This window comes from Numenius arquata, chromosome 3 (assembly GCF_964106895.1).
Source record: "Numenius arquata chromosome 3, bNumArq3.hap1.1, whole genome shotgun sequence".
Lineage (NCBI taxonomy): Eukaryota > Metazoa > Chordata > Aves > Charadriiformes > Scolopacidae > Numenius > Numenius arquata.
Window position 1 is genome coordinate 13605578 of NC_133578.1, and position 25574 is coordinate 13631151.

General features: G+C 40.2%; 1 protein-coding gene across 9 annotated transcripts in view; it reads left to right on the forward strand.

The window, feature by feature from the left end:
- The window catches only part of CLASP1 (cytoplasmic linker associated protein 1), a 165723-nt gene that overhangs the window by 87994 nt on the left and 52155 nt on the right, over positions 1–25574 (forward strand). For 3 of the 9 annotated variants that reach the window (XM_074145943.1, XM_074145948.1, XM_074145946.1), the window contains 4 exons: positions 6403–6510; positions 8019–8045; positions 9774–9941; positions 24073–24176. In XM_074145943.1, coding sequence (XP_074002044.1) covers positions 6403–6510; positions 8019–8045; positions 9774–9941; positions 24073–24176 — 407 coding nt within the window. Of the gene's footprint in view, positions 1–6176; positions 6200–6377; positions 6511–8018; positions 8046–9773; positions 9942–16101; positions 16210–20117; positions 20181–21094; positions 21098–24072; positions 24177–25574 lie in introns of all 9 variants that reach the window. The other 6 variants (XM_074145942.1, XM_074145940.1, XM_074145944.1 and 3 more) reach the window with 4 other exon arrangements.

A 25574-nucleotide genomic window follows, 5' to 3' on the forward strand; every position in this document is an offset into this window, starting at 1 on the left:
TTGACTATATTCTTGACACAAATGTGAAAATTAAGGTGGCGGGGCAAGAGAAAAACATCCCCTTGCTCTGGAAATACTCGTGTGCAAGAGAGACTCTTTGAACATAAAGCAGAAATTCCGTCCATGCCCGTGCCCCTGGATTTTTTTCAGGTCACCAGTAAGTAATTTAAGAGCAAATCCCAGTCTTTTTTTGTGTGGTTCAGCTTGATGTTGAATCTGCAGTCTGGTTCCCATCATGGCTTTCTGTAGCTACAGTGTAAAAGTTCTGCACCTTCCCCTCAGCTGGGAGCCAGCATTGTGCGAACTTGGCAGTTCCCATCTGCTTTGCCCTCAGTTCTCCTCAGTGTTTTGTGTTTGAGCCAGACATCTCAAAACAGGAGCAAGATAGAGTGGGTTATGCCAGTGGCAAGACAAGTTAAGAGCCAAGTATCAGTCCTTTGGTTTCAAGTAGTGTCGTCCTAATTGACAAATGGTGTTAAAATGCACTTCCTTATGGAAAGGCAGCATGTGTCTGTATACCACTTAAATCTGTGCAGGTCTTCTGCTGTCTGTGCTGTGAGGCTGTGTCTTCTTGTAGTGCACAGTTAACATCTTGATTGCACAGACCCTTCATGGATGGATATTTCCTGAACTTCCTTAAGAGCTTGGCAGGGAGAAAACTTGTAAGGTCTAAACCTTTATAGTCTTGATCAGGACTTCACAGCTAGTGCTATGCCCAACTTTTCAAAGAGTATTTTAAAAAGGTGCATAATGCTGACTTTCCAGTACAGAATAATCGTGTGGAGCATCTCTGTTATCCAGTTGACTGTTTTCAAAGTAAGCATAAAGACAAACACTTCAGACAAGCGTTTCCCAAAAGGGGGAAAGCATAAATGCTGGTCTGTCCCAAAAATGGGAATTTTAAACCAAAATCAGCAGTTTCCAGAGTCAGTGGCACAATTTTGAATAGTTTTTATTATTTACCAGAAAGGAAATAAAATTTGGTATATTATAGTTTTCAGATATCAGACTGCATTTTTTGAGCCTAAGTTCATTTAGACATCTTGAGCCTTAGCACGGGCTTTGGGAGTAACACAGGGTTTATGAAATCACCATTGCTGTTTTCTTCTCTGCCTTAAAGCTTTTCCTTGACCTCAAGAACAAGGAACAATTCAAGTTTGACTGAATGTGATATCTTAGATGGAAATGCTAAGGTAGTAGGTTTCTTTGTTCTCTTGGTCCATCCCTTTGCAGGTGCTGACTTAATTTGCCTGTTCTTGTTGGTGCAGAGCAAAGTGGTGCCACTATTGTTTCCTCAACCCTCTGCCTTGGAGGGAATTCTTATGCAAAACCCAGAGGCAACCTATGCTGACGGTTTCCACTAAGGGTCAAGTGATTCTCGGGGCGGCGGGGGGGGAATTACATGCAGAATCAGGTCTTACACTAGTATAATGTTGGACATCTGCTAGATATGTATGGAAACCATACCATGCTTGTTGTAAAAAGTTGTTTACAGATTTATATGTAAAGCATGTTTTTAATTGATGTGTGCATGTCTCACAGATGTCCACGTGTCATTTAGCAGTGACAGAGCTAAGGGAGAGTCCTAGAGGCTCTTTCAGGAACGTTTTCCTCCAAGCAGGGGAAAAAAAACCAGTGCTGAATAACCGAAACACATTAACTTGATCCATAGAGAGACCATTACCATCCCGGTACTTCCATATGTAATTTGTGTGGCTGTGTAGGTATCATTATTCATAGCATGGAACTGATTAGACTCAGTTGTGGAGCTGTTACAGACCATTTCTAGTCTAGACTATCCAACATAGAAAGGGCATGGACCTGTTGGAATGGGTCCAGCAGAGGGCCACAAAGATGATCAGAGGGATGGAGCACCTCCCCTATGAAGACAGGCTGAGAGAGCTGGGGTTGTTCAGCCTGGAGAAGAGAAGGCACCAGGGAGACCTCATAGCAGCCTTCCAATATCTGAAGGGAGCCTACAGGAGAGCCGGAGAGGGACTCTTTGTCAGGAGATGTAGTGACAGGACAAGGGTAATGGTTTTAAATTGGAAGAGGGGAGATTTAGATTAGATAGTAGGAGGAAATTCTTTCCTGTGAGGGTGGTGAAGCACTGGAACAGGTTCCCTGGGGAAGTTGTGGCTGCCCCATCCCTGGAAGTGTTTAAAGCCAGGCTGGATGGGGCTTTGAGCAACCTGCTCTAGTGGGAGGTGTCCCTGCCCATGGCAGGGGAGTTGGAACTCGATGATCTTTAAGGTCCCTTCCAACTCTAACCATTCTATGATTCTATTTGAAAGCCATTTTCTTCAGTGTAATATACAGACTGGGCCTCACAAAGCCTGTCTGTTCTGGGTGCTGGGGATGGAGACGCTGCAGTTTCCTCCCAGAGGAGCTCAGAGCCACACTGCTGGATGAAGCCTCTTGTAACACAAAAACGTTATCATAGAATCTTCCATTTCTTGTTCCTTTTAAAAAGAAAACACCACCACTTTACTAGTTTTAGACATATGTTAGACATTTCAAGGTTGATTCTGATCCACTGATTGTTGTAAAAATTGACAATAACTTTAAAAAATAAAACCAACCCCCCCCCCCCAAATGGTTTCTTAACACAAAGCTTTTCTACTGAGTCTTTCAAAACATTTTCTGTACCAACAGTGATGTGTCACATGTCAAATTTAGATCAAGGACTTTTTTCTGGAAATATTTTATGGTTTTTGGAAACTAGTTGGGGCAGTCTTTATCTGTTCCTTTGCTGTGCTGCTCTTGTCAGGATGCAGTAATTCTTTTAAGAGGAGCAGAAAAATAGTGGTTATGAAATATGAATTGCTACATCTGCAGTTTGAGCTAGATATGGAAACAAACCCACCTGAAAGCAAAGAGGTTTTGGGAGGGGAAGTGTTTGCTACAGTTTAACAACAACAACAAAAAAAGTCTGAATAACTTACTTGATATGTTAGTTAGTCTTGCTTGAAAATAGTTTTTCTGTCTGGGGTAGAAGCCACACAAATAGTCCTATGTGCAAATGACTTCTTGCAGATTAAATCCTTAAGCGAATGTAGCAGAGATGTTTGTATTGTATAGATGAACTTATATATATGCATGCTGTATGTGGTATAATATATATTAAAAACCTTGAGATTTTCAAGTCAGATAAATGTTGATGCATCTTACATTACTATAAAGCAAATAGGTTTTGGATATCATAAGACTAATTTAAAAGTTGTGCATGTGTGTGAAGATCAATTAACATATGAAACACCCCAGCAGTTTTACAGCTAAAAACTCTCTTTGAATAGGAAAACTTAAAATCTTAAATTTTTTCTTGAAGTCACTTTGAGTCACTTATTTTGAACCATTTTTATGCGGCAAATAAGATTAGTTACCTGTATGAAAAAACAAATACATAGTTTTTAAAGCTGAGAAAATAAAACTTTGGAAAGTATATTAACAATTCATACTTCAGGAAATACATATAACTAATGTCAGATGGCACGTTTTCCTTGTAACTGTGTGAAGAATTTGACCTTCAATTTCAGAGGGGTTTTTTTCCCCTTATGTTTTACTTTATCCCATGAACTTCAAATAATAAAGTACTTCCAGGGTGAGCTTGTCAGTGTGCTATCGCAGTATTTGTATCATTACATCATTTTTGTGTCATGTATTTCTAGTTTTTGCTATTCCTGTTATTTGCACAATGCAAGTTCGATGCAGTGTTAGTTCAATTGCTTGTCAGCCTTTTTGGAACGATGAGAAAACCCCTATCAGTTTTGGGACTCTGTTTCTCCTGTGCAGGGGCAACTCTTCATCTCACGTTGTTCTCTCCAACACCCATGAGGACAAAATCAGTTTGCAAATCTACTAGTCCAAAAGGAAGCAGAATCTTGCTCCTGGGCATTCATTCATTCAGAAACTACTGAAGTTGATAGGAGTCTGTCCACTGGCTCTCACGGCTTTCAAAATAGAGCACAGCTCTCTATTTCTAACCCTGCTCATAATCCTATGTTAGTTAAGTTTGTCCCTTTAGTTCAGTTTTCTTTCTTAAAGCCCCAAAAATTGGTGTTAGAAATTAATCTTGTTTTCTCTTTATATATTATTTTAGGCTTTGTATTTCCTACAGTGTGAGAGTCACTTATTACATATTGTCCCAATTTTCTCCGTGTTCTTAGTCACCTGCTGATGGCGAGAGGGGTGGGGGGAAATCTTGTAGATGCAGGAAGAACAGAAAATTTTGAGGATCTTAAGATCAGCCTGTGCATAAAAGGAGACCTCAATCCCTTCTCACCCATTCTTGGCCCATACACATCGCTAAACGTGCTGTCTGTTACTGTGTGTAATGTTGAATTTCAGCTTGAGTTACTTCCCAGGACTTTCTGCAATGCCAAGGGTTTCTGTTGGCCTTCTGGAAGGATGTCGGCTAATTCCATTACTGGTTCCTAAGACTGGTCAGGTTTAACTTCTTGTCTTACTGTTTTGTACTTCTGCTGCCACCAATGATGCCCTCCTGATGTGAAAAATGAAAGGAAGCCTTGAGGCTTCTGACAAGAGCGTGAGTTTCTTCTGCCTCATTCCCCACACACGCCTGCGGTGGGGTTTGGGAGTACACACCTTGCGCCAAGTCGCACAGTGGCTCTGCTCATCTGTGTGTCACTGCGCATGTGCCAAACTTGTGAGGGAAGGGAAGAGAAGGAAGGAAGCCAACAAAGAGCTATGGAGCTCTCTCTGGGTTGCGTATCAGGCTCACCATTTGTCAGGGGCAGATAATGTCCTGGAGCAGAGGAGATCTGCAGCCTTGCTGGTGGTAAGAGGACCTTAGCAGGCAGTTTCATGCCTGGACGGACGTGGACACGCTCACAGGTTGTTTGGTTGAGCCAGCAGTTAAAAAGTGGTTTGTTGTATTTTCCCAGTTATATGGTAGTGATGTCTTCTATGTCTTGTCTACAGACAAGCGTTTGAACAAAGATCTCATCTTGCTTACTGAGCTATTTTAAAACTAGATGCTGGTGGAGAGGTCTGAGGTACCACTGTCTCCTAGGCTTTTTCCCCTGCAAACAAGTCTAGGCTTTCTTCTCAAAGTCAAACATCTCCTTATCACTTTGTGTCTATCAGAAACTTGCAGACCACGGTACGAATACTTTGAGAGCTTGGAGAAGAACAGAGCTCTCAATCCATTCAGCCTGGGCTGCTTACCATTGTCTTGTCCTGCATGTGTACCTTACATGAAGTGACTTTTTTTTGGGATGGGGTGGGTGGGAAGTGTGTATCTCCTTGTTCATATTTCTCTGTATGCTTACGGTGGAGACAAAGGGCAGGAGATGAATATCTATGGGAGGGTGCAGTTGTCTAGACTCTTCTCTTACCTCTTGTGGTTTTTTTTCTTTTATTATTTGCCTGAAACTTGAAGTCATCCTCTGAATGCAGGGTGGCACTGGCATTAGTCCTGAGAAACAGCTTCGGATTTGGCTGAGAAATGAGTTGTTGAAAAGTGCTAATGTAGGCTTTCTTTGTGTTGCTCTTAATTATCATTTCTTTCCCATTAACTAGAGACAGATAATTGAAGCTTAGCACTGGAAAGAACATTTTGTAGGAAACAGTCCTGCCCAAGAAGGGGATGAACTGATGACCCTATAAGCTTTTCTAGCTAAAATTTCTGTGGCTCTTTCATGAGAAAAGGACAGAAAAACGACCAAGAACACTTTGACACTTTATATCTGATCTCCACTTAGCTAGAGACACACAGAAACCTTTTTCCACAACGTTGATTGTGCTAAATGGGACTCTACATTACAAGTAAAGTTACACTGATCTCGGGATAAATATGAGGGATCTGTAAACAGCAGGGAAACCTCAATAAGCCTGAAATAAAAAGCGTAGTTCAGGCTGCGTTGACAGACTCTCGCAGGAGCGGGTGCCAGCCTGCACACGTAGAGCAGGATATAAAGCACCGCGCTGCTAACTGGAAATCCCAGCGATGGAATTCATGGGGGCATCTCTCACACCCGTCTCCAAAAGAGTGATCGCCTTGTCAGAAAGTAATAATTTGATATAGGAAGCAGCATTTAGGAGGCTGAAATTTTTGTTGTCGGTCCTTTGTAAAGAAGCTACTATAGAACGGAAGCAAAGGCTATAGAGAGGTAATATTTTTTTTTTTTTAATTAAACTGGCTGATAGCATTACAGAAAGCAGAGAAGTTTTCGAACTCGTGGACTGTGACTGTTTCCACTCCCTGCCCTGTGTCTCAGCCAGTCTTAATGACAGATGTTGCCTCACCCTGTAAAATTTTTGTTTTGTCCCCGGGTTAATTGTGTGTATAGCAACCCTGCAAGCATAGAACAGCATGTTAGGCACTGCTGCTGCCTTTGGAAGAAACCTATTGACAGTCTGATTGTCTTTGCATTCCTCCAGGTCGGATTCGTACAAGGAGACAGAGCTCTGGCAGTGCCACAAGCGTCACCTCGATGCCTGCTGATACCCGAGGCCGCAGCCGGGCTAAAGTAGTTTCCCAGTCCCAGCGTAAGAAGTGTTTTATTTCTGGGGGAGCAGAACAAATAGTTATTAATACGCTTCTCTTGAATTGTAGTAGCATCAGCTGAGGATTGGGCTCACTTCTGCTGATAACATTTGGAGGCGTAACAAAACGAATCCCCACTTGGCCACTGTGTACTCTTGCTGAGTGCTTAGTTGCTGCCTTTTTTTACCAGTTGTGCAGCAGAATTTCATCTTGCTGTGATGTGTAGGACTGAATAACTTGCCCTGGGGTCCCACTGAGGCACCTTCTGTCTCTGTAGCTGACTGCTGTCCTGGGGTCTTGCCCTGCAAAGCTTCTCCTGCTTATGTGACTGTATTTCTGTATGTGTAATGTGTAACCTGTCTAAAGTTAATGTTATTTGGCATCAATTTAAAATAGAACATTGCCTATTTTGTGTAGATACCGGGGAGATGGCTGTGCTCTCTGATTCACATGACACATGTGCATGCCCTGGCTTCCTGGCAAGGCAGGGTTTTCCCCTAGGAGCCATACATATGGTGCTGCTGCATGTGTATCTAAGGAGAATTTTGCTACTCAAACTTTAAAATGAATTGGGGGGAGGGAGAAAGCCACTCATATTTTGAGGATCTTCAAGCTTGTGGGTAAGAGGAGGTGGGGATTGTGGAAAGACCTATATGTTCTGAGGACTTGTCTTGCTTTGTACCCCTATTTAAAAGCCCTTCTCTGTTCATGCTCTCGTTGCTTTGCTCTGTCATGCTGGAGGGATGGGGAAGCAGTTTATAGCATTGTGTTAGGCTGGGAGAGCTGAAGAGAGAAGTGTTATATTCAGGATGGGGCCAAATGGAAATATTTACATTGAGGTCATGAGGGAATTTGGGCTTTGGTGTGCTGATCTAAATTGATTTCTTCAGTTTTGAACCTAAAACTGATCCAAAGCCAGAAATCACCTTTTTTCCTAAACTTGGTTCAGTGAAAAATGATCAGATGAAACAAGTCTCAGAAGTATTTAAAGGATAGTTGAGTATCCAAAGGTTTCAAAGATTATGGACTTCATTTTTACGAAAATTGTCTTACGAAGCTTGAGGATGATCAATCTGAGCCTGCTCCCTTGGTCTAGTTTGCTGAATCCTGATTCCAGCTTAGCCCAACCAGGTGTGATCTTTATCCTTAAGCCAAACATTGCATCAAATAAGTTACGAATTCAAATATAATATGGTCACAGGACCAAATTCTCCCTGCCCACACAGTGGATAACCCTGTTGCAATTTTGCAGGCTGGGCTGGGGTGTAATTTAGAGCAGAACTTGGGTTCTCAGAGCGTTGCCGTTTAGCTAAGAAGCTGATCAACGTTGAGAAATTTAGTTGCATCTGCTCGTTAACTCACTGCATTCTGCAGAGGCTTTTGGAGTGACATGTTTGTGAATAAATCTGTCTGTATTGTGTATAGCATAAACCGCATGCTGAACGCTGTATTGTCTTGCTGTCTTTTAATCCACTTTTTGCCTGTCCTTTGGTCTGCCTTCATAATCAAGGATCCAGATCAGCTAATCCTGCTGGTGGTAAGAAATGTTTTCCCTTTCTTGCTTTCTCACGTTATTTCCTTCACATTTTTTAACTGCTAAGCTTTTAGCTTCCCTCACTCTCTCCTAACTATGAGACTTAAAAAGCATTTTCTTAGTCATAAATCCGAATGTGGATGGCAAGTGATTTTGCTTTCTCATAGTACTTAGATGTGGTGAGCATACATTCTGCATATTGAAGCTGGCTCATTGCTGCTGCTTAAACCCCAGGTGCTAAATTCTTCTTCCAGTTGCTTCAGCACAACCCTGCTGACATGGGTGAGGTTGCAGCAGTGTAACTGAGAGGAGTATTGGCCTTCAGGGCACGGGTGCTGGGTGTGAGATTGGCATCTGTAACACATATTCTCACTTTGGGGGTGGTGAAGGGGGAGCCAGCACCACGTACAATGTGGGAGTATATAACTTGATGGTTTCAGAATGGTTTTGGCCAAGAAATTGAAGGGGGGGAAGTAAGTTAAAAATACATGTGTTATAGTATTGTCCATCAGATGAATAGAAGTGCTTATCTTCTTAAATCAACACAGAAGAACAGTTTTTAACTCCCGCTAGTTGCAATAATATTTGGGACTGAAATTTCTGTGAGATGTGTAGATACTTTTCAGAAAGAAACCAACATGAATATTGGTTCTGAATGTGAGCTTGTCCGAGTATGTTCTTGTAACCTTTTCAAATAGAGTTTTCTTGGCTATTGTAGTAAACAAATGGAATGTCAGGAGTGATAATATCAGCAGCAAATTTTCAGGGACTTATATATACCCAAAGAAGCACGAAAGAGTCTTGAATCTGTTACTTTCACAGTTCTCTGTGGTTACCTTTAAGCTAGCATTACTTAATTTTCAAATAACTTGGCAAATAAAGATCCACAGAAAAAAGTATTATTCAGCTCATTGAGTTAGCAAGGCTATTTCAGATAGAAATATAGAAATAGCAACTGGAATGTAAATAAATCTTGGTTAGTAGACTGTCTCGCAGACAACATGGCTTAGAAGAAATGTAAACTTGCCATGGACTATCCAAACAGGCCAGGAAAAACAAAATAAGCCAACTACTCAACTGGCTAAAAATTTTCTCTAGCTGAAAAATCACTAAATAGTTTATCTTTAACCAGTCAAACCCAAGTAAGCCAGCATCTCTAAAGATGTGACAGGCTTACTCAGTTTACCCTTTATTGTGCTGATCTGCTGCTGTTGAGATGGTATTTTTTAAAAATTTTCCTTCGCTGAATTATTGCAGGAAAGTAATGCCACCACTGCAGTGTAGCATGAAGATGCCTGAGCCGTCTTGCATCAGGTGTCGTGTGCCAGAAGCTGGCTCGCTGCAGCACAGTGCTCCACACAGGCTAATTTGTGTTGCTTTGAGGGGGTGAAGCAGCCTGTGAATTCTATGCTGCTGCAGCAAGGCTGCTCCTGGCAGCTCTGCAAGCTCCAGTAAAGCCAGCTGGGGTATTCATACACTACAGTGTCTGCTTTGGTCTTGATCCCAGCTGGGCAGCACAGTCCATACAGGCAGGGTTCCTGATGTCAGTGTTTATTGTGCATGGGCTTTCCTCAGTCTTCCTCAAAAGCCCATGGAGAACACTCACATTAGTTTTCTGAGTCATTTGGATCAAATTCTTAGAGGTGATTGTGTTCCAGTTTTGCTGTAAAATTATTTAAAATATTGTGAGTTTTTAATTGTTTTCTTTCGTTATTTCTGGTTCTCTTCTAGCTGGTAGCCGGTCTAGTTCTCCGGGTAAGCTGTTAGGAAGCGCCTATGGTGGCCTGAGCGGTGGAACATCCAGAGTTCAGCCAGTGCCATCATCTTCAGAGAAGCGCACCAAGATCCCTCGGAGCCAGGGATGCAGTCGAGAGACAAGTCCCAACAGAATAGGACTAGGTAAGAATAGTCACTGCAGTGACAGGCTGACTGGCGTGCTCGAAGGAGGGGCTTTCCTGTTGACTAGGAAACTAACTGTTGATGTCTTACTGTTGGTCTTCTGAGTTTTTCAGCTGGCAAGTTAATGTGATTGGGGTTTGTAGAGGAGTAATTTTAGTTTTCCAGGTTGAGCTATAGTTTCAAAGTAGGCCTGAAGATGTCATGAGATGTCTTCTGTTTGAAATTCAACAGGAACGATGTGATTAGATCAGGCAGCAAAAATAGTTGTCGTGAATAACCATCACAGCCAAAACACCTCATTTGGCATTAACGGCTTTGTCCTAAAATGAGTTGAGCAACCTTTACAGTCAGGTGGAATCAAGGCCAAAGAACACCTTTTTGGATTATTTTAGAAATTTTGCAGCTTAAATGGTTTGCTTCTCTCATCCTTAATATCTTGGAGCTACTTTCTTAGACGGTGTTTTAGACTTATGCTTTAACTGTTCTGCTTCCAATAGTCTTGTCTCAGTGACTGTTAAGTAAATATTCTGTAATAGTTTTTATTTTCAAATTTATCAGCAGACTCATTTTTTTAAGTTGGGTGAGTAAGCTTCCATTGTGTATAAGCTTTTTTCTATCTGAATTGAAGTGAAAAGGTATTCAGTATGCTGTCTGAACATGTGAATATTGGTTTCATTTTTTAAATAGAAATGTTTTCATAAGTTTGAAGCTTATGTAGAGGGAGACCACTTTAAATAATACTGTTACTGAATTATTTTGTATCTCCAACGAATTTAGTAGTAGGTTGAAATGGATTGAAATTATAGTCCTATTGTTGTCAATTACATTTTTTACTATTGCTTTAGCGATTGTATTTTAAATTTAAACTACGTTTCTATTGAGAATATGTTGTTAATAGAGAAGTATCTCATTCATTCTTCAAGTATATTGAAATGAATTCAAAGCATCTGAGTGCATATGCTGTTCTGATTCATAAGTAATATTGCATGTTCATTGTGATTATTTTTCCAAATTTGATGTTCTTCTTGTGTCTGATCTATTTTACGGCCTCTGTATTAATTGTGCTTTTTTGTTTGTTGCTTTAAAGTGTAAAGTGCCTCCCAGTAATTGTTTTGCTATTGCTCTGCAGAAGAACATTGTTTTTTAGGAGGAAACAAAGAATGATGGATAGGACCATCACATACGCTTAAGCTGATCATCACATTATGTGGTCTGATTTGAAACAGTCTTTGAGCATCTGAAGGGAAATTGCAGTGTGTAAAAATCCTCACTCTTGGGTTGCCTGCTTTCAGGTATATTATGGGAGCCTTGAATTCTTTTGAAAGTGTAGTTTGTTGCCTCATTGCTCTGTTCCCTGTGAACAGTCAGTACGTGTTCTTTGGGAGTGGGAGAGAGCTCTGACAGATCTATCACATGTGTGGTTTCCACCCATCCTCTGCCCCCCACAGTTGGTGGCCTAAGCCTGTTCTTTCAGGCTGTTCTGGGAGCAGGAGGGTCTAATGCTTGTGCCTGTAGCACTCAGTTACAGAAAACGTGTCTTCATTGGATCTTGAAAATGGTAATATTGGCTTGGATGGAGATAGCTTTTGAGCTATCATCTTTATACCATTATTGCATTGCATTTATTACTTTGTAACATAGTAGCTAACAGTATTTCATACTTTCTTATTGTGTTGCTTCAGTCCCTATCTTTGAAACTTTTTTCATTTATTCATTTCATTAAATAGACTCCCAGTCACCTCAGTCCTAAATATGTTGATACACTTTTTCACAGTCTGATTCAAGATGGTGCTTGAGCACACATATAACATCAAATGTACATGCAATACTTTTGGTTTTGTGGGATTATTTATGTATTTGATACACATGAGCTTATCCAATGGGCTGAAACATCTCAAGTCTGTGATCATGTTGCAGTGCAGCAGATGTTGAAACATTGTGCAGATGAGGCTGTTAGAAATGGGCAATTCCTGGATCCTGTTCATAACTCATCCATTGACTTGTGTGTGATTTTTGCAGAGGTGACTGGAATTTGTAGCTGGACCAATGCTGTGTGTCTAAGGTGAAGCACACAGAGTGTGGGTCCCTGCATGCAGTTGGGCTTCATTACAGGAACCATCCACTGGAGTTTTTCAGGCCCCTCTGGGACAGTGGCAAGCTAATAGAGCCTCTGCATGTGGATGCAGAACATCAGTACCTTGCTGTTAGCTTAGGTTTGCATCAGGACCACAGGTATCCATGAGGTGTGCTCCTTATGTGTGCTGGAAACCTTGAAGTAGTACGTTGTTTTCCCAAGAGGCAGCACAAGGAGGCACACTTGGCATGCTGAGGTCTTGTGGTCACCTGCATGACCCTGCTTTGTGGCACTTTCCAGTTTTAAGCTTGCCTTTTGCTGTCTGCTCAGTGGAGGTTTCCTAGTGGTGATACCCTCTTGGGGAAGGAAGAGTATAGTGCACTTAATCTCGAGCTTTTGTTTGGGCCTCCTGAAGGAGATCCCCTCAAAAAAGGTGATGTCCATTTCCCATGGATTGAAAGTTTATCTGCTTGAAGTTAATTTTGTTGGACGCTCAGCAGATTGTTCGGTAGAGTTGGATCTGAAAGGAGTGAGAGATTTGAGATTGTCATTCCCCAAACATTGGTGCAGGCAGAGCTGGCTATCAGTTTCATGCAGCAGCACTCTTTCTGGTGGGGTTATGCTGTGTGTATGTATTGGAAAGCTGAAGGCAGTTCTTGACTTGCATCTACTGGGTGTACCCAACTGCAGAGCTTTCCTTTGGCTGCTTTGGCAGCATTTACAGGCTCTTTAAAATGCTTGTATTGATGTAAAGGAAGCATCTGCTGGTTTTTAGGGTCCACTTAAGAATCATTAAAAGTCACACCCTAATGAAATACAGGTTCCTTCCAAGTGGCAGACTGGTAAACGGGCACTATCAGGTTTTGCTGGTGTTATTTGCATCTGTTGGGTTCCACTGGTTTAAGATAGCCTCATAGTGTGTTTTAATAATGGTGTGAACTGTATCCAACTGCTTTGCCTTTCCAGATGAAATTGGTAAAACTTAGATAAACAGGACAGGAACATAGGAGGTTCCACTCAAATATGAGAAAAAACTTCTTCACAGTGAGGGTGACAGAACCCTGGAACAGGCTGCCCAGGGAGGTTGTGGAGTCCCCTTCTTTGGAGATTTTCAAGACCCACCTGGATGCAGTCCTGAGTAACATGCTCTGACATGCTCTGGGCAATCCTGCTTCAGCAGGGGAGTTGGACTAGATGATCTTTATGGTCCCTTCCAACTCTAAAAATTCAGTGTAATTCAGTGAAATTCAGGACACACCAAGGAAGTTGGGATTTTATTGAAAACAAGCCAACCTTCTCCTGTTCTAGGCTCTCTGTCCAGAGCTGGCTGTGGGCACACTGTCTGCTTTCATCCTGCCTATTCCTTTTAATCAATTTTGTGACTCATTTACCTAATTTCTGTTTGACTTTTGGGGTTGGAAATTCTGAAACTAAGACTTATGTCTGTCTTCTCTGCCTTTGCTGCCTGCACTGCAAAGACAGGCTGTGACAGTACAAGAGGCTCATCTAAATGACAACACTGCTGGCCCTTACTGCTGGCAGTGCCCAAAGGAAATACTCTGAACAGCTGATATCCAATCTTCCCTACACAACACAGCAGGAAAAATGTGGAGCAGGTGCCTGGGAGTCCACAACAGACTCATCATTCAGTTCTTTAGTTCTTTTCAATCCATTCTTTTTTTTTTTTTTTCCCCCCTTGCTTTGTATCTGTATCCAGTAACATGCAATTCTTTGTTTGGCCATTACTCATGAAGTACCCAGTGTTTGTTTCTGGAGGCTCTGTTTGTGCGGTCAATATTGTGCTTCATCTGTGGCATTGTTGTACTAGTTTGTTCTCACCCAGTTAAAGTGCATTTTCTTCATACTTCATGCTGCTGCTGTTAGCTGTTATGAAAGGAGAATGTACTGTGTGTCCATCAATATATATATTTTTTTAATCATTCACATCTCTCCCTCTCTAAAGAGCTTTTACTAGTTTTAGTAGGGTTGTATTATAGAAAAGACTGACAGATCTTCTCTACTTAAGAGAAATGAGTGCTTGTGCAAACCTGATGTGAAGGCTGCCATTATTTACATATAAGCACGAGACCCAAGAATGAGAAGTTTGCTTCTACAGAGCCCTCAGTTTCAAGCAAATATTTGTGTGGAAGACTTCAGAGTGTTACTTTCACCTGTAGTTCACCTGTCAGCTTTTTTCCTTGTGTATCTGAGGTGGGATTGTTGTACTCATGGACCCTAATTTCATCCAGTTCATATTATTTAATCTGTTTTATTTATTATAACACCATCTAACTCAGAAGTTTTAAGACACTATGGTGATCTAATCAGCTTGCTCACTAACTCATCTTGTATTGTCTGACATCAGAGGTCAACCATCAGAACCATTAATTCATCTGAAAGATATGAGCTGCGTTTTGCAAAGCTGGGAGGGATTTGGCAAACCAAGAATCTGGCAGTAGTCTATATTTGAATTCTAAACCCTAAATATGAAGGTTTCTATTTTGTTCTGTACTGTTTCGCTTGAAAGGATACTGATAGATCCAGTGTCTATGAGCCCACAGAGACGCTGTAGGGGAACTTTATTAGCTTGAGTGTAGGCATTTAAGTTCAGTACACAAACCAGTAGAGCTTTATAAGAATATATATATTCTGAAGCATGCAAATGGCACTATTTTTATAAATGCAAGGATACTGTTAAAGTATTAGTATAAAGCAGGTTCATGTTATGTGTATGGGCCTCTGCTACATTGTCATCAAATCTGGTAGATTAAATTTTACTCTGTGCATGAGAAAATTCTTTAAAGACTTTTTATGAACACTTAATATATGCTACTGCCTTTTCAAAACGGCAAAGGAAATCCCTCTTTAGTCATTAAATTCTTCAAGGTAGACTCAGACGATTAACTACTATTCTTTTCCCGAAGAAAACATTGTATTCCCTACTGGGCATAAAGCTTATTAAATAACTTTCTGCAAACATCTCTCATAACAAAATGACACAGAATGCAGAGAAGTAATCCAGTTTTAAGTACCTAAATTGCTAATTTTATAAAATCATAAAATTCCAATTCTTGATGTTAACCTTCTAAGGGCCTAGCTCTGTTTTTCCTACTTGAACAAAACTTCAGCTAAAGTCAGTGGGATTACTTTTTGCTATGAAAGCAGCTTCACCTTATGTCTTGTACTTTGCATTTGGCCAAATGAAGAGTGTGCATACGATGAGTTCCCATGACACAGCTGATAGGCGGGAACCTTATTCGGCTGTGGAAAATTGAGCACTTGATAGCCCCAACCAAAGATAAGAGCCTTGTTGATGTAGGGTTTTGTCAAAGTAAAGAATATAGTTTAAAGCTCCCCTTAAGTGTGCATATGTCTCAATCTGTGCGTATAAAACCATAAATAGAAGGTTTTAGAAATGTTTGAGAAGTTAGGTAGCTTCTGTTAAGATCTGAAGCTGCTGCTGATTGAAAATTGAAACCACGTTAACTCGACACTCAGTTACTCAGGTTCTAAATGCTTTTTTCCCCAGTATCTTTCATTGGAGAAAAATATCTCTGCAAGTCTGTACAATACACCTTTTTTTCCGTAGCGTATTTGTTCATGACAAAACTATCTTTGTGAAAGGCAAATCTATGTAAAAATCTCATATTGGTACTCTGACTACTTCTAAAAAATTTGACCTGGTTTAAAAACACTGCTGTTCTGTTCCAGAAGGATGTTTATCTTATAACTAAGGAAAAGAGATTCCAGAAGGGTTTCTTTCAGCCTCATCTGTTTTGCATGTTTTGTAACAGTAGAGCTTCCCTAAATGATTGAAGATTCCTGCTCTACTTGAATAACAAAACTTGGATTACTTAAGAAAAAAGCAGACTGTCAACGAGACATTTAACGCTGCTGAAATTTCACATCACAAACACAGCTCAGCGTGTAAGGTAGTTGGTTTGTAAAGAGCCTGGGCAGGCTGCTGCAAATTATAATTACTAATGTAATAATTACCGTAACTAACAGAAATGTGACTTGACTTTGAGCTTTCTATCCTCATTAAACTTGTTCACCTTCTCTGAAACTCTCCATGCTGCATGCTAGCACGGAGCAGTCGTATCCCCCGACCCAGCATGAGTCAGGGGTGCAGCCGTGATACCAGCCGTGAGAGCAGTCGAGATACAAGCCCTGCTCGGGGCTTTCCTCCACTTGGTGAGTACATGTAGGCATTGGAGCTTTAAGGGTCAATTTTTGTTTTTTCCTCCTTTTCCCGTGTTCTGATTGCCTTTTCAAGACACTGCCAGGTGGAATGAGCTTGTTTCCTCTCCTCTGTTGGATTCCTGACACGCTCCCTGTTTCCAACCCTATTTCCCTTCTGTTTTCTTCTGCATGCTTCAATTCTGGTTCTCAGCATTTCACTGTTAGTAGGAAAATAGTTTAGTTTGAACTTTTTAAATTTTTAGTTTCATTAAATCAGCTTTTATGGGGCTGCTATGCTTCACTTCACAGCAGTGATGGAAATCTATGGGAGAGCAAGCCTCTATTTTCTAGGTCACAGTGTAGCAGTCAGTAGCATCGTAGCCTGTTGTTGAGTGACTCTCATTATTCATGATCTAATTTTCTTACAGCTAGATACAACAACAGTATATATATCATTTCTATACTAAATCCTCCAATAGATATAGAGCCTCTATTTTGTAGAGATTTTACATGACATTGTCAATCGTTAATTAACAAGTTGCACGTGCCACTTTGTAGGAAACATTTTCAAGCAGTCTAAAATCATGGAAAGGTTGAGGTTTTACATGAGCATCATTATCGTGCAGCCTGTGTACAGTACAAATGAAAATCTCATTACACTTACCACATGCAGAAGTTTTTTTCTGCATAAGGCTGAAAACAGCAAGATAGTTAATGTTTCTGATCAAATACCATATCATATATTCAACCCAATACATTTGCTTGTATGAAAGATTTGTTTGTCATCTCAGACATAATGAAATGTAGTTGATCTCCCTGCCCCTCTCGTTTATCTCGTAATTTAATAGCTGTGCATGGGGTATTAAAAGTGAGAAAAAAGCTTTTACAAATTTCATCAATGCTGAAGAACGTTGTTACAGGATCTGTTTTTGCACACAGTGATAACATACAGGTATATGAAATAGTGTGTAAGTGGAATATAGCATTCTGGACTTAATTCTGCAACTTTAGTCCAATAGTGAGAAAAGGTTATAAAAAATATGGACAGATGGGCAAAATTTTTCTGTTTGGTTCTCATACTTGACTAATATTCTGTACTTTAAATAATCTTTTAAACTTGCATAGCTGTTGTTATTATTGGTTTGGTTATTCATCTCTGTTTCAAACACTGTCAGTAAAGAGGCTCGTTATCTTCATCCATATGAAATCATTGGCAAAATTCTTACTGATTTTAATGCTGTAGAGTGGAATCATTAAGTTAATATTAGAGAGGCTTTGGGGCTCAAAACTTCGTTATTTTGAACTGTAGTGGTCTATAAAATAATCTTTGCTTTATCTGTAATATCTCAAATTTTGGTGAAAAATGAGAGTTCAACTTAACACTCAGAACTTGGCTCATAGCTCTTTAAGATGAACTTTTTTTTGATTAAATAAAGCTGATTTAATACCTGAGCCATAAAAGAACTGTAGATATGCAACTGCAGCTCATTTTTAGTTACCTGTTTAGCTTCAATTATGGATGATTTTCTCCTAAGTGTTTAATCAGGCTGGATTTCAGGGTTAACTTGTCAGTGTTCGATGCCATTGTGCTGTGTTTCATTTTAGTGAAAATACATTAATAGTAATACTACCTTGAGTCCTTTTTCTGAAAAATAAATGCAATGTACCAGAATGAGTTGGTGTGAGTTTGGTACACCACCACCCCCGCCGAGTCCGACTCGTACACTGAATATGAAGTTTCAGTTACAGATGTCTATTATACTGGTTGTAACAAACTTTATTGTGGGGAGAAGGTAATTTCATTTTTAACTAATGATATTTAATTACCTGAAGATAAATACATTGTTATTAAAAGTCATTAAAGCAAGGTGGGGAGGAAATATCAATGTAATAGTAACCCAATATACTTGTTATCCTATTGTCTTTCTTTCGTGTGTTTTCGTTGAATGCTTTAAGCTCGAGCATGTTCACGAACTTGTTAATTATGTAGTGTGTAATTCATCTGACTAAATTTGTCAATTTAATTTATATGTCAATTTAAGCCAAAAGAATATGACTCTATTATGGTATTTCTAGAACCCAGTTTAATCTTACATTAATGCTAAGATAATATAATCCTACTGTACATGATCTATTTTTGCTCATAAAGATTAAGTTGTATATTAGTGAGTTATACTTAAACTAGCTATATGGAAACGACAGGATTCTTGCATTTAATGGTATCATGATCAATGTCAACGCTGACATCCTGACCTTGCAAACTGCTGTGCTTTGTTTCGGGGCTGCTGTGCAGGGATGCATGTCTGTGCACCAAACGCCTCGCTTCCGAAGTTAGGAAACCCCAGTGAAGAGGTTCACTCAAGATTCCTTGCAGAGATGTGATTTTTATTTTATTTTATTTTTTAATTGTTATTCCTGCTTCTTCGTGGGCCTTGATCTTGCAGTGACGTCCACGGGGGCACAGCGGATGGCTCAGGAGAAAACAATTGCGAGCTCAGAATCTTAATTGTGAGGTTCAGTCCGTAATCCTGCACTGATCCTGCAAATCTTTGATGAGTTACTTACGGTGCCAGTGGGATTGTTCTCTTGAATAAATGCATGTGCTCTCCATAGTTAAAGACCACATTGCATATTCTGTATAGGTTTCAGTCAAGCTCTCACAGCTGGAAAAAGACTAAAATTTTATTTTTCTCACTTTGCTGATTTGTATTTTATAACATTAGTATTTGTGTTTATGAATGCTTTGCCTTAAACAAAAGACTTATAGTTTTTTCTACTGCACACGTATATGCATAATTGACAAAGCCTATTTGTATTAGAAGGTGATTGTGCTTTATTTTTTCAGTTTCTTGACAGTACTAGTAATGATGTTAAAGCAACAAGGCCTTCAGTGAGTCTGTGGTGATGAATTGCTCAAATGAGCAATCGGTTGGTTTCTTGGGTCAGTTGCTTTGAGCTAGGTGAGCATGTCATTGCTAGACACAGGGAAAACCTCTTTCGAAAAACTAAATTTCTATAATTTGGAAATGCCTGCACCAGCTTTCCATTTGCTTTCATAAAGAGCTCACCTTTATGCTGAATCCAAGAACTGAAAAACCTCTCCAAAGGCATTTTGCGATTCATGTGCTGCTGACAACGGGGAATTGAAGCGGGAGCTATATTTGGCTCCAGCTCTTCTGCTACTGTGTGTGCTCCGCTGCTATTAACAATTTGTATACATGTGGTCTAATTCTAGATAGGTGTATGATGTGTGTATTCAGACTATCTGTGCATGTACGCACTTAGATTCAACAGACATGTATGCAAAATTTGTTAAAAGCAAGAGACTTTTGCTAGTAGCAACAATATGGGTGTACGTGTGTTTACTTGGGGAAAAAACCCAACCCAAAGACCTGACCTCCCTGTATGACTCTTTCTACTTCTGTGGTTACTCATTCCCTTTGTTAACGTTGGGGTATTTTTTTGTGCATAGGCTAGAATGTTTTGGAAAAATACCTGCAAGCACAATTCCTAACCATTCATCATGGCTTCACTTTGGGGTTTAGATCAGACACATCTAAATCCTGCTCTCTAGTTATGTGCTCCACGTTCTCATGGTGGCCGTCTTTCAGATCTGTGGGTCTGGAACGTGACTGATGTGCACTGGGGTTTTTTTGCTGAACTGCACCGGGTTTGGGACTGTTACAAATGAGTTTTGTCGTGCATCGTGTTTACGGTCATGGGGGGAAGCTACGGATGGAGGCGTCGCTGTGGGGCTTGCACTGTATCTGTTATGCATCCATATACAGCCTCATTTCCCTGTCACTATGAAACACCTTTACCGGTAGCGGTCACACGCATCCCCTTCGGATTGTGGCATTTTCTGTCTCGGGTTCAATGTGTGTTAATCCTGTGGGTGTTGCCATTCCTTTTACTTGCAGCTTCTCGACGTCATTCCAGGTCCACTAGTGCTCTCTCCACTGCTGATTCTGTTGGGCAGTCAGGTGAACAAGCGCTAACTGCATGAATCCGCTTCTTATACGTAGTCTTGTTTTACACCATCTTAACATTTGCCGTCATGTGCATCAGCCAGCACTTGGCATGTGCTTCTCACCGCTGTGGGGCTTTCTGTTCCGTTTTTGTGCAACGTGGCTTTTTGTTTTGAATTTCATCTATTGGATGTTTTTAATTTTATGTATTTTAGGAACATTGTGAACAGTGTTTAAACAAAGGGTGATCCAGGGCTTTCTCAATTCTCCTGTAAATTGGATCAGTTGTGCAGCATGGGCTAAATACTGACTGATGCAGAGTACTTGCAACTTCTGTTTATATTTCCTCTTTAGCAGTGTAGCAGTTCCCAGTGCCTACGACTGGATCCCAGTGGGTTTCATCCCATTTATTACTAAATATTCTGGACTCCTGTCCCTGTTAATCGAAATTCTTTGTGGGATCCTCTCCAAAATACACAAGAGCAGCAAGAATTAAGCACCTGATGAGCTTTCAAAATGAACTTTGGAGCATAACACACGCTGATCCATCCTTCATTTAATTCTGAAGGCCTTGTCCAAAGTACATGGAAGTTGTTGAAAAAAATGATTCCCTTAATTTCATAGGGCTTTGCATCAGGAGACTAATGCTTACATATAATGAGAAAAATCTGTAGATTCCAGTTGTTTCTTCCCCACCCCTGTGCTGGATTCACAGTTGTGGAGAACCTTGTAACTCCCTTTGAAATCAGGATATTTCACTGTGAGTCTTAAAAAGAAATGAATGAGGGCTGCTAGCTGGGAAAATAGAGACTTAATTGTTGGGACAAAGGTGATGTAGAAGATTACGGGCTTCAGTGTTTTCTTGGAGGCTAAAATTGTGTTAGGATTTAGTGATTCTGAAAGTTATTTAATTAACCCCCTTTAGGTAGGGAGTGAAAAATATTGTTTGTCCTAAGTCTAGTTAAATGGCTGTCACTTAACTAAAACTCTCAGACATTTCCCTTAATCAGGTTACTTGGCAGAAATGATGCAAGCTGATTTGCCTGGCATTTTTCAAAGTACCAATTTGAATTTAACAAAAATAATTGAAAATATTTAAAATACCTCAATTGTAATACAGATTTAAGCTTTGTTTGCACTCAACTTCCTGTGATAGACTCCTTTATGCTTGGGTCCTGTGGTTTGGTACAAAGCATATTTAAATTCTGTACAGTTACCTGTGTCATAAAGAAGGCCAAAATCTCCTTAATAATGGCAAAATTGGGCTGAAAATGGTGGTTGGGAATTTTCATCAAATTTGTAACAAGTACAGTGAACCTAGCCAGGGAGACAGGGATACGTGGCCAGAGCATACTCTGCTTATTTCTCTTGCCTGGTAGCACTGGGCTTGCCTGTACTGGTTTCTCCTGGAGCCAAATGTCTTCCCGGCCCTGTATTAGAGATATGCTGAGGTCTCTCCGAAGGTCTGACTTCTGCACTCAGGTATGACAGCAGCATCCTGGGGAGAAGCCCGGAGTGATTTGAGTGTTACAAATTTAAAGATCACTGAAAGAAGTATTTCAGAAAATTCCTGATAGCCATGGAGACAGATCAAAGCCAGCATGCCACACTGTATTTAATTTGTTAAAAAAGCTTCATTCTGTTTCTTTATGCTGGGTTTTTAAACTGAACTACAACTGAATTACTTTGTCATTCTGTTCTTCATTTTTTTAAAAAAACCAAACTATCTTCCCTTTTCTAATGTAATACTAAATTAATGTGAAAAGAAATGACAATGGTATTTTTTTGATGCTATGTTATTTCAAAAGTTACAGTCAAATTCTGCTCTCAGTAACACTTGAGTAATGTTACTGAGTTGGGTTTAAATATAAAATTGAGTCCAGAACTTGTCTCAACTTTTACAGCCCTTGTACTGTACCAGATATCATTTGCTTGTAGGAAAATAACTTGTCTTCTGTACATCTTTGTAGCGTATATCTTTGTAGTAGTGACTTTAGTTTCAATCAGGCCTAATGCATTATCATCTTCTCTGTGCTTCTATTAAGAGTGTACAGACATTTCCATTTTAGGGATGCAGTACTGTTTCACCTAAATATTTGAAATTATTCTTCAACCCACGTGCATTAAAAAAGGGGATAGTAATAACACATACAACTTTTATTTCTTTGTGAAATGTCATGATTTGATTACTTTTTGGCAGTAGTTCTAATAAGTTTGTTTATTTTTTTCCCCTTGTAATGTGTTTTGTAGAAAATGTGCTTTTGTTGTAAATCAGAAATGTCTTGTCTGGGTACATCATTCTGAGAAACAGTAATTTTGATAGATAACATCTTCTATTTGAAATAAATACTAGTCTTAAGGGTGGGTTGTTTTTATTTTCTCAAAATACTTCAAATTTCAAAAATCTTCCCTATTTCCCCTCGGCAGCTTAATCTCTGACACACTCAGGTAAAGCTTTGTAATTAGGACAGTAGACTGGCAGACTTCAGTCTGATTTAAGTTATGCATGTCAGTGTGAGCTAATTCCTTAAAAGATATTTCAGTGCAGTAGTTTTTAAAGAAGAAAACAATGAAGTTTTGTGACAAGCGCAGTGTTTTCCAAAAAACCACAGTAAGCTACTGAATATCAGCCTTGTGGAAATCCATGATATAGTTACGCATTTGATAAACAGTATATTTCCTTCATTAAATTAAGTATAGATGAACTAATAAAAGACATGTGTGACTTGATCCCTCTCTCTTGCTGCTTGATGACTGCCTCCAGTGTGGATCACCTGAAGGTCTATTATATGGGTTCATGCACCATTGAAGTTGCTTGCGGAACTCTTATTGGCACATGTGGGTGCAGGGAACGGAGGTCTAAAGTATGTCCCAGGAGGGATGTTCCCAGTCCTTAAGCAAAGACAAGCCCATGTGGAAGCAAAAAACAATGCCAAAACCAATCTTGCTGCTCATAGACATAGAGTCAGGATCCCAGTAATATGGTATCTGATCTACTCCCATATAGGAGGACTGCACTGCCAGAGCCTGGCCCGTGATAGTCCCTGATTCTCTCATATCCCTGCTGGCATGGCTCTCTGAATTTGGCATTTGCCCAAAGAAACTAATTGCAGTAACTTTTTTGGCAGATGGGGCAAATGATAAAGTAAACTAATTAGTATTAGGTGTGTAAATGGCATTTTCAACACAATCCTGTTTCTTTGGATGCCATTGAGAGCTTTGCCATCAAATTCAAAGGGAGAACAATGATATTGTTTGATTAAAAAAAATTCAATTCTGATATATCATAGAACTTTGAAATGGCATTTAAACTGCTTCTCAGGAACAGTAACAAAACTTCACAAGCAAATAATAAGCCTTTTCTTTATACTGTGAGGCTGAGGGGGATGTTCTACTGGTTAATCAAGCCCTGAGACATAAAATAGTCTGGTGCTGCTGGTCTCACATCCTTGCCTGAGAAAAAGCTGCAGGATGGATGAGTGCTCTGGTATTAACATGTTCTGACACCGGGCACGATTCTGTCTCTCAAGTTAATGAGAAGCTTTCTCTTGATTTCTGAGAGTGCCAGATTGGGACCAGCATGTCTGCCTCTGACATTAAAATAAAACTTTGAAACCACTTCTGTTTGAAAAGAAACACAAAATAGATACTCTGCTTCCCAGCTTAAGAAAAAATAAATATTAAAACTTTGCCCTGAGGATCCAAAATTGTCTCTGAGGCCCAACAGACAATAGTTTATTTCTTACTCTAATGGCAAACTCTCTAGAGCTGTGGATAAAAGAGTGTTTAATGGAAAAGCACTGCGAGTTCCCAGAGCCCGTGGGGAAAGCTGCTCGGGCACCTGATTAGGATTCCAAGTGAATGTGAATTCATTTAACACTCCCTTTCAATGTTGTCTTTTGTGCAGACCGGTTTGGACTCGGGCAGCCAGGCAGGATGCCTGCTTCTGTGAATACCATGCGAGTCCTGAGCACAAGCACAGATCTGGAGGCTGCTGTGGCTGATGCACTGGTAAGAGGAAAAATACAAAAATGCTTCCGACACCGGAAAGTGGCTTAAAGTTACCTGTACGTACGTTCTCCTCTTTCTAAATAGCTTTGTTCTGATTGTGCCAGTGTCTGATGCTGTAGAATTAGTTACCTTTTGCTGTTATGTCTTTGGGTATATTGGCAGCAATATTTGTTTGCTTATTCCATGTTAGTTCTCCACAGTTGCTATCAAACAGATGGCTGTGGCTTGGTACTGGAGCTGCAGGATGGGTTCAGTCAGCTGTTTGTCTTCCACTTGGCTGTCAGAGGACAAATGCAACACTGTGGGGGTGCTCAGCACCCGCGGGGTCAGGGATTTCCATCAGTCCCATCGCGCCTGCATGAAGACTTTGTCAGAAAAACATAGTGTTCTCTTAGTGTCAATTCCTGATCAGATTCCAACAAGAACTGAGAATTTCACAAGTTCCTGCCCTGTGCTGTTTGTACCTGGCTAGATACTAGGATCAGCTCATGACTTGGTTTGCCTGCAATCGGTACCATCTCATGCGGTTAAGTTGAAGTCTATGTGTCTAGTTTGCTGCTAGTACCTTCAGTGTGTTTCCAAGTATAAATTTATTATCTTTTTTTTTAATTTTATTGTCCTATATGATCTTACTGTACTATAGTATATCTCAGCCAGAACCCAGCAAGTATTTTCTGCTCTTCAGAAGACAAGTGTTACGATAAACCTTTGGATTTACCTTGAGTATTTGGTGGGGAGAGGATGTTTAGAGGCAGGAGCAATTATTCTACAGCATTAGCTGGGTATCCTTGGGTCTTCTCCAGCTCTAGACCTGAGCTGAGAGGAGGATTTCCTGATGTATCTTGAGACAGATATCACTGATCTCTCTTTATGGAGAATGAACCATGACCCCAGAGTTTGTGATAGATGTCCTTTCTCCATTTCCTAGTTCACCTTCCCTAGGGATGGCTACCATTTTCCTTTTTATATTTGATTATCACCCAGCTCATCCATGTCACCTCCATTTCTAGGTAATTATTGGAGAACTCCTAGAGAAATGTCATTTTTTACAAAATCTACCTTTCTGTTAATAAAAAGTATTTGTGAATAATCCATGGGTAGGACAGTATATAATAGATGGCACTGTTGCATTTAGTGGACTGAATCATTAGTGGACATTTTCATTACCAAATACAACAGCTTGTGAGCCAATTTCTGGTCTCAGCATCTCAAATTTGCCACCAGAGCAGTTTAGGGCATAATTACAGGTGACAGTTTATCTGTGTGAATGAACGTGTTCCTGAACGTGAGCCCTTGCTTGAATATAGGTTTCCTGAGGGATAGAGAGGGTCACAGTGTTCCAGTTTACTGCCAATCACTGAGATCTTTTTGGCTGTGACTTAATCTTCAGCTAGACTT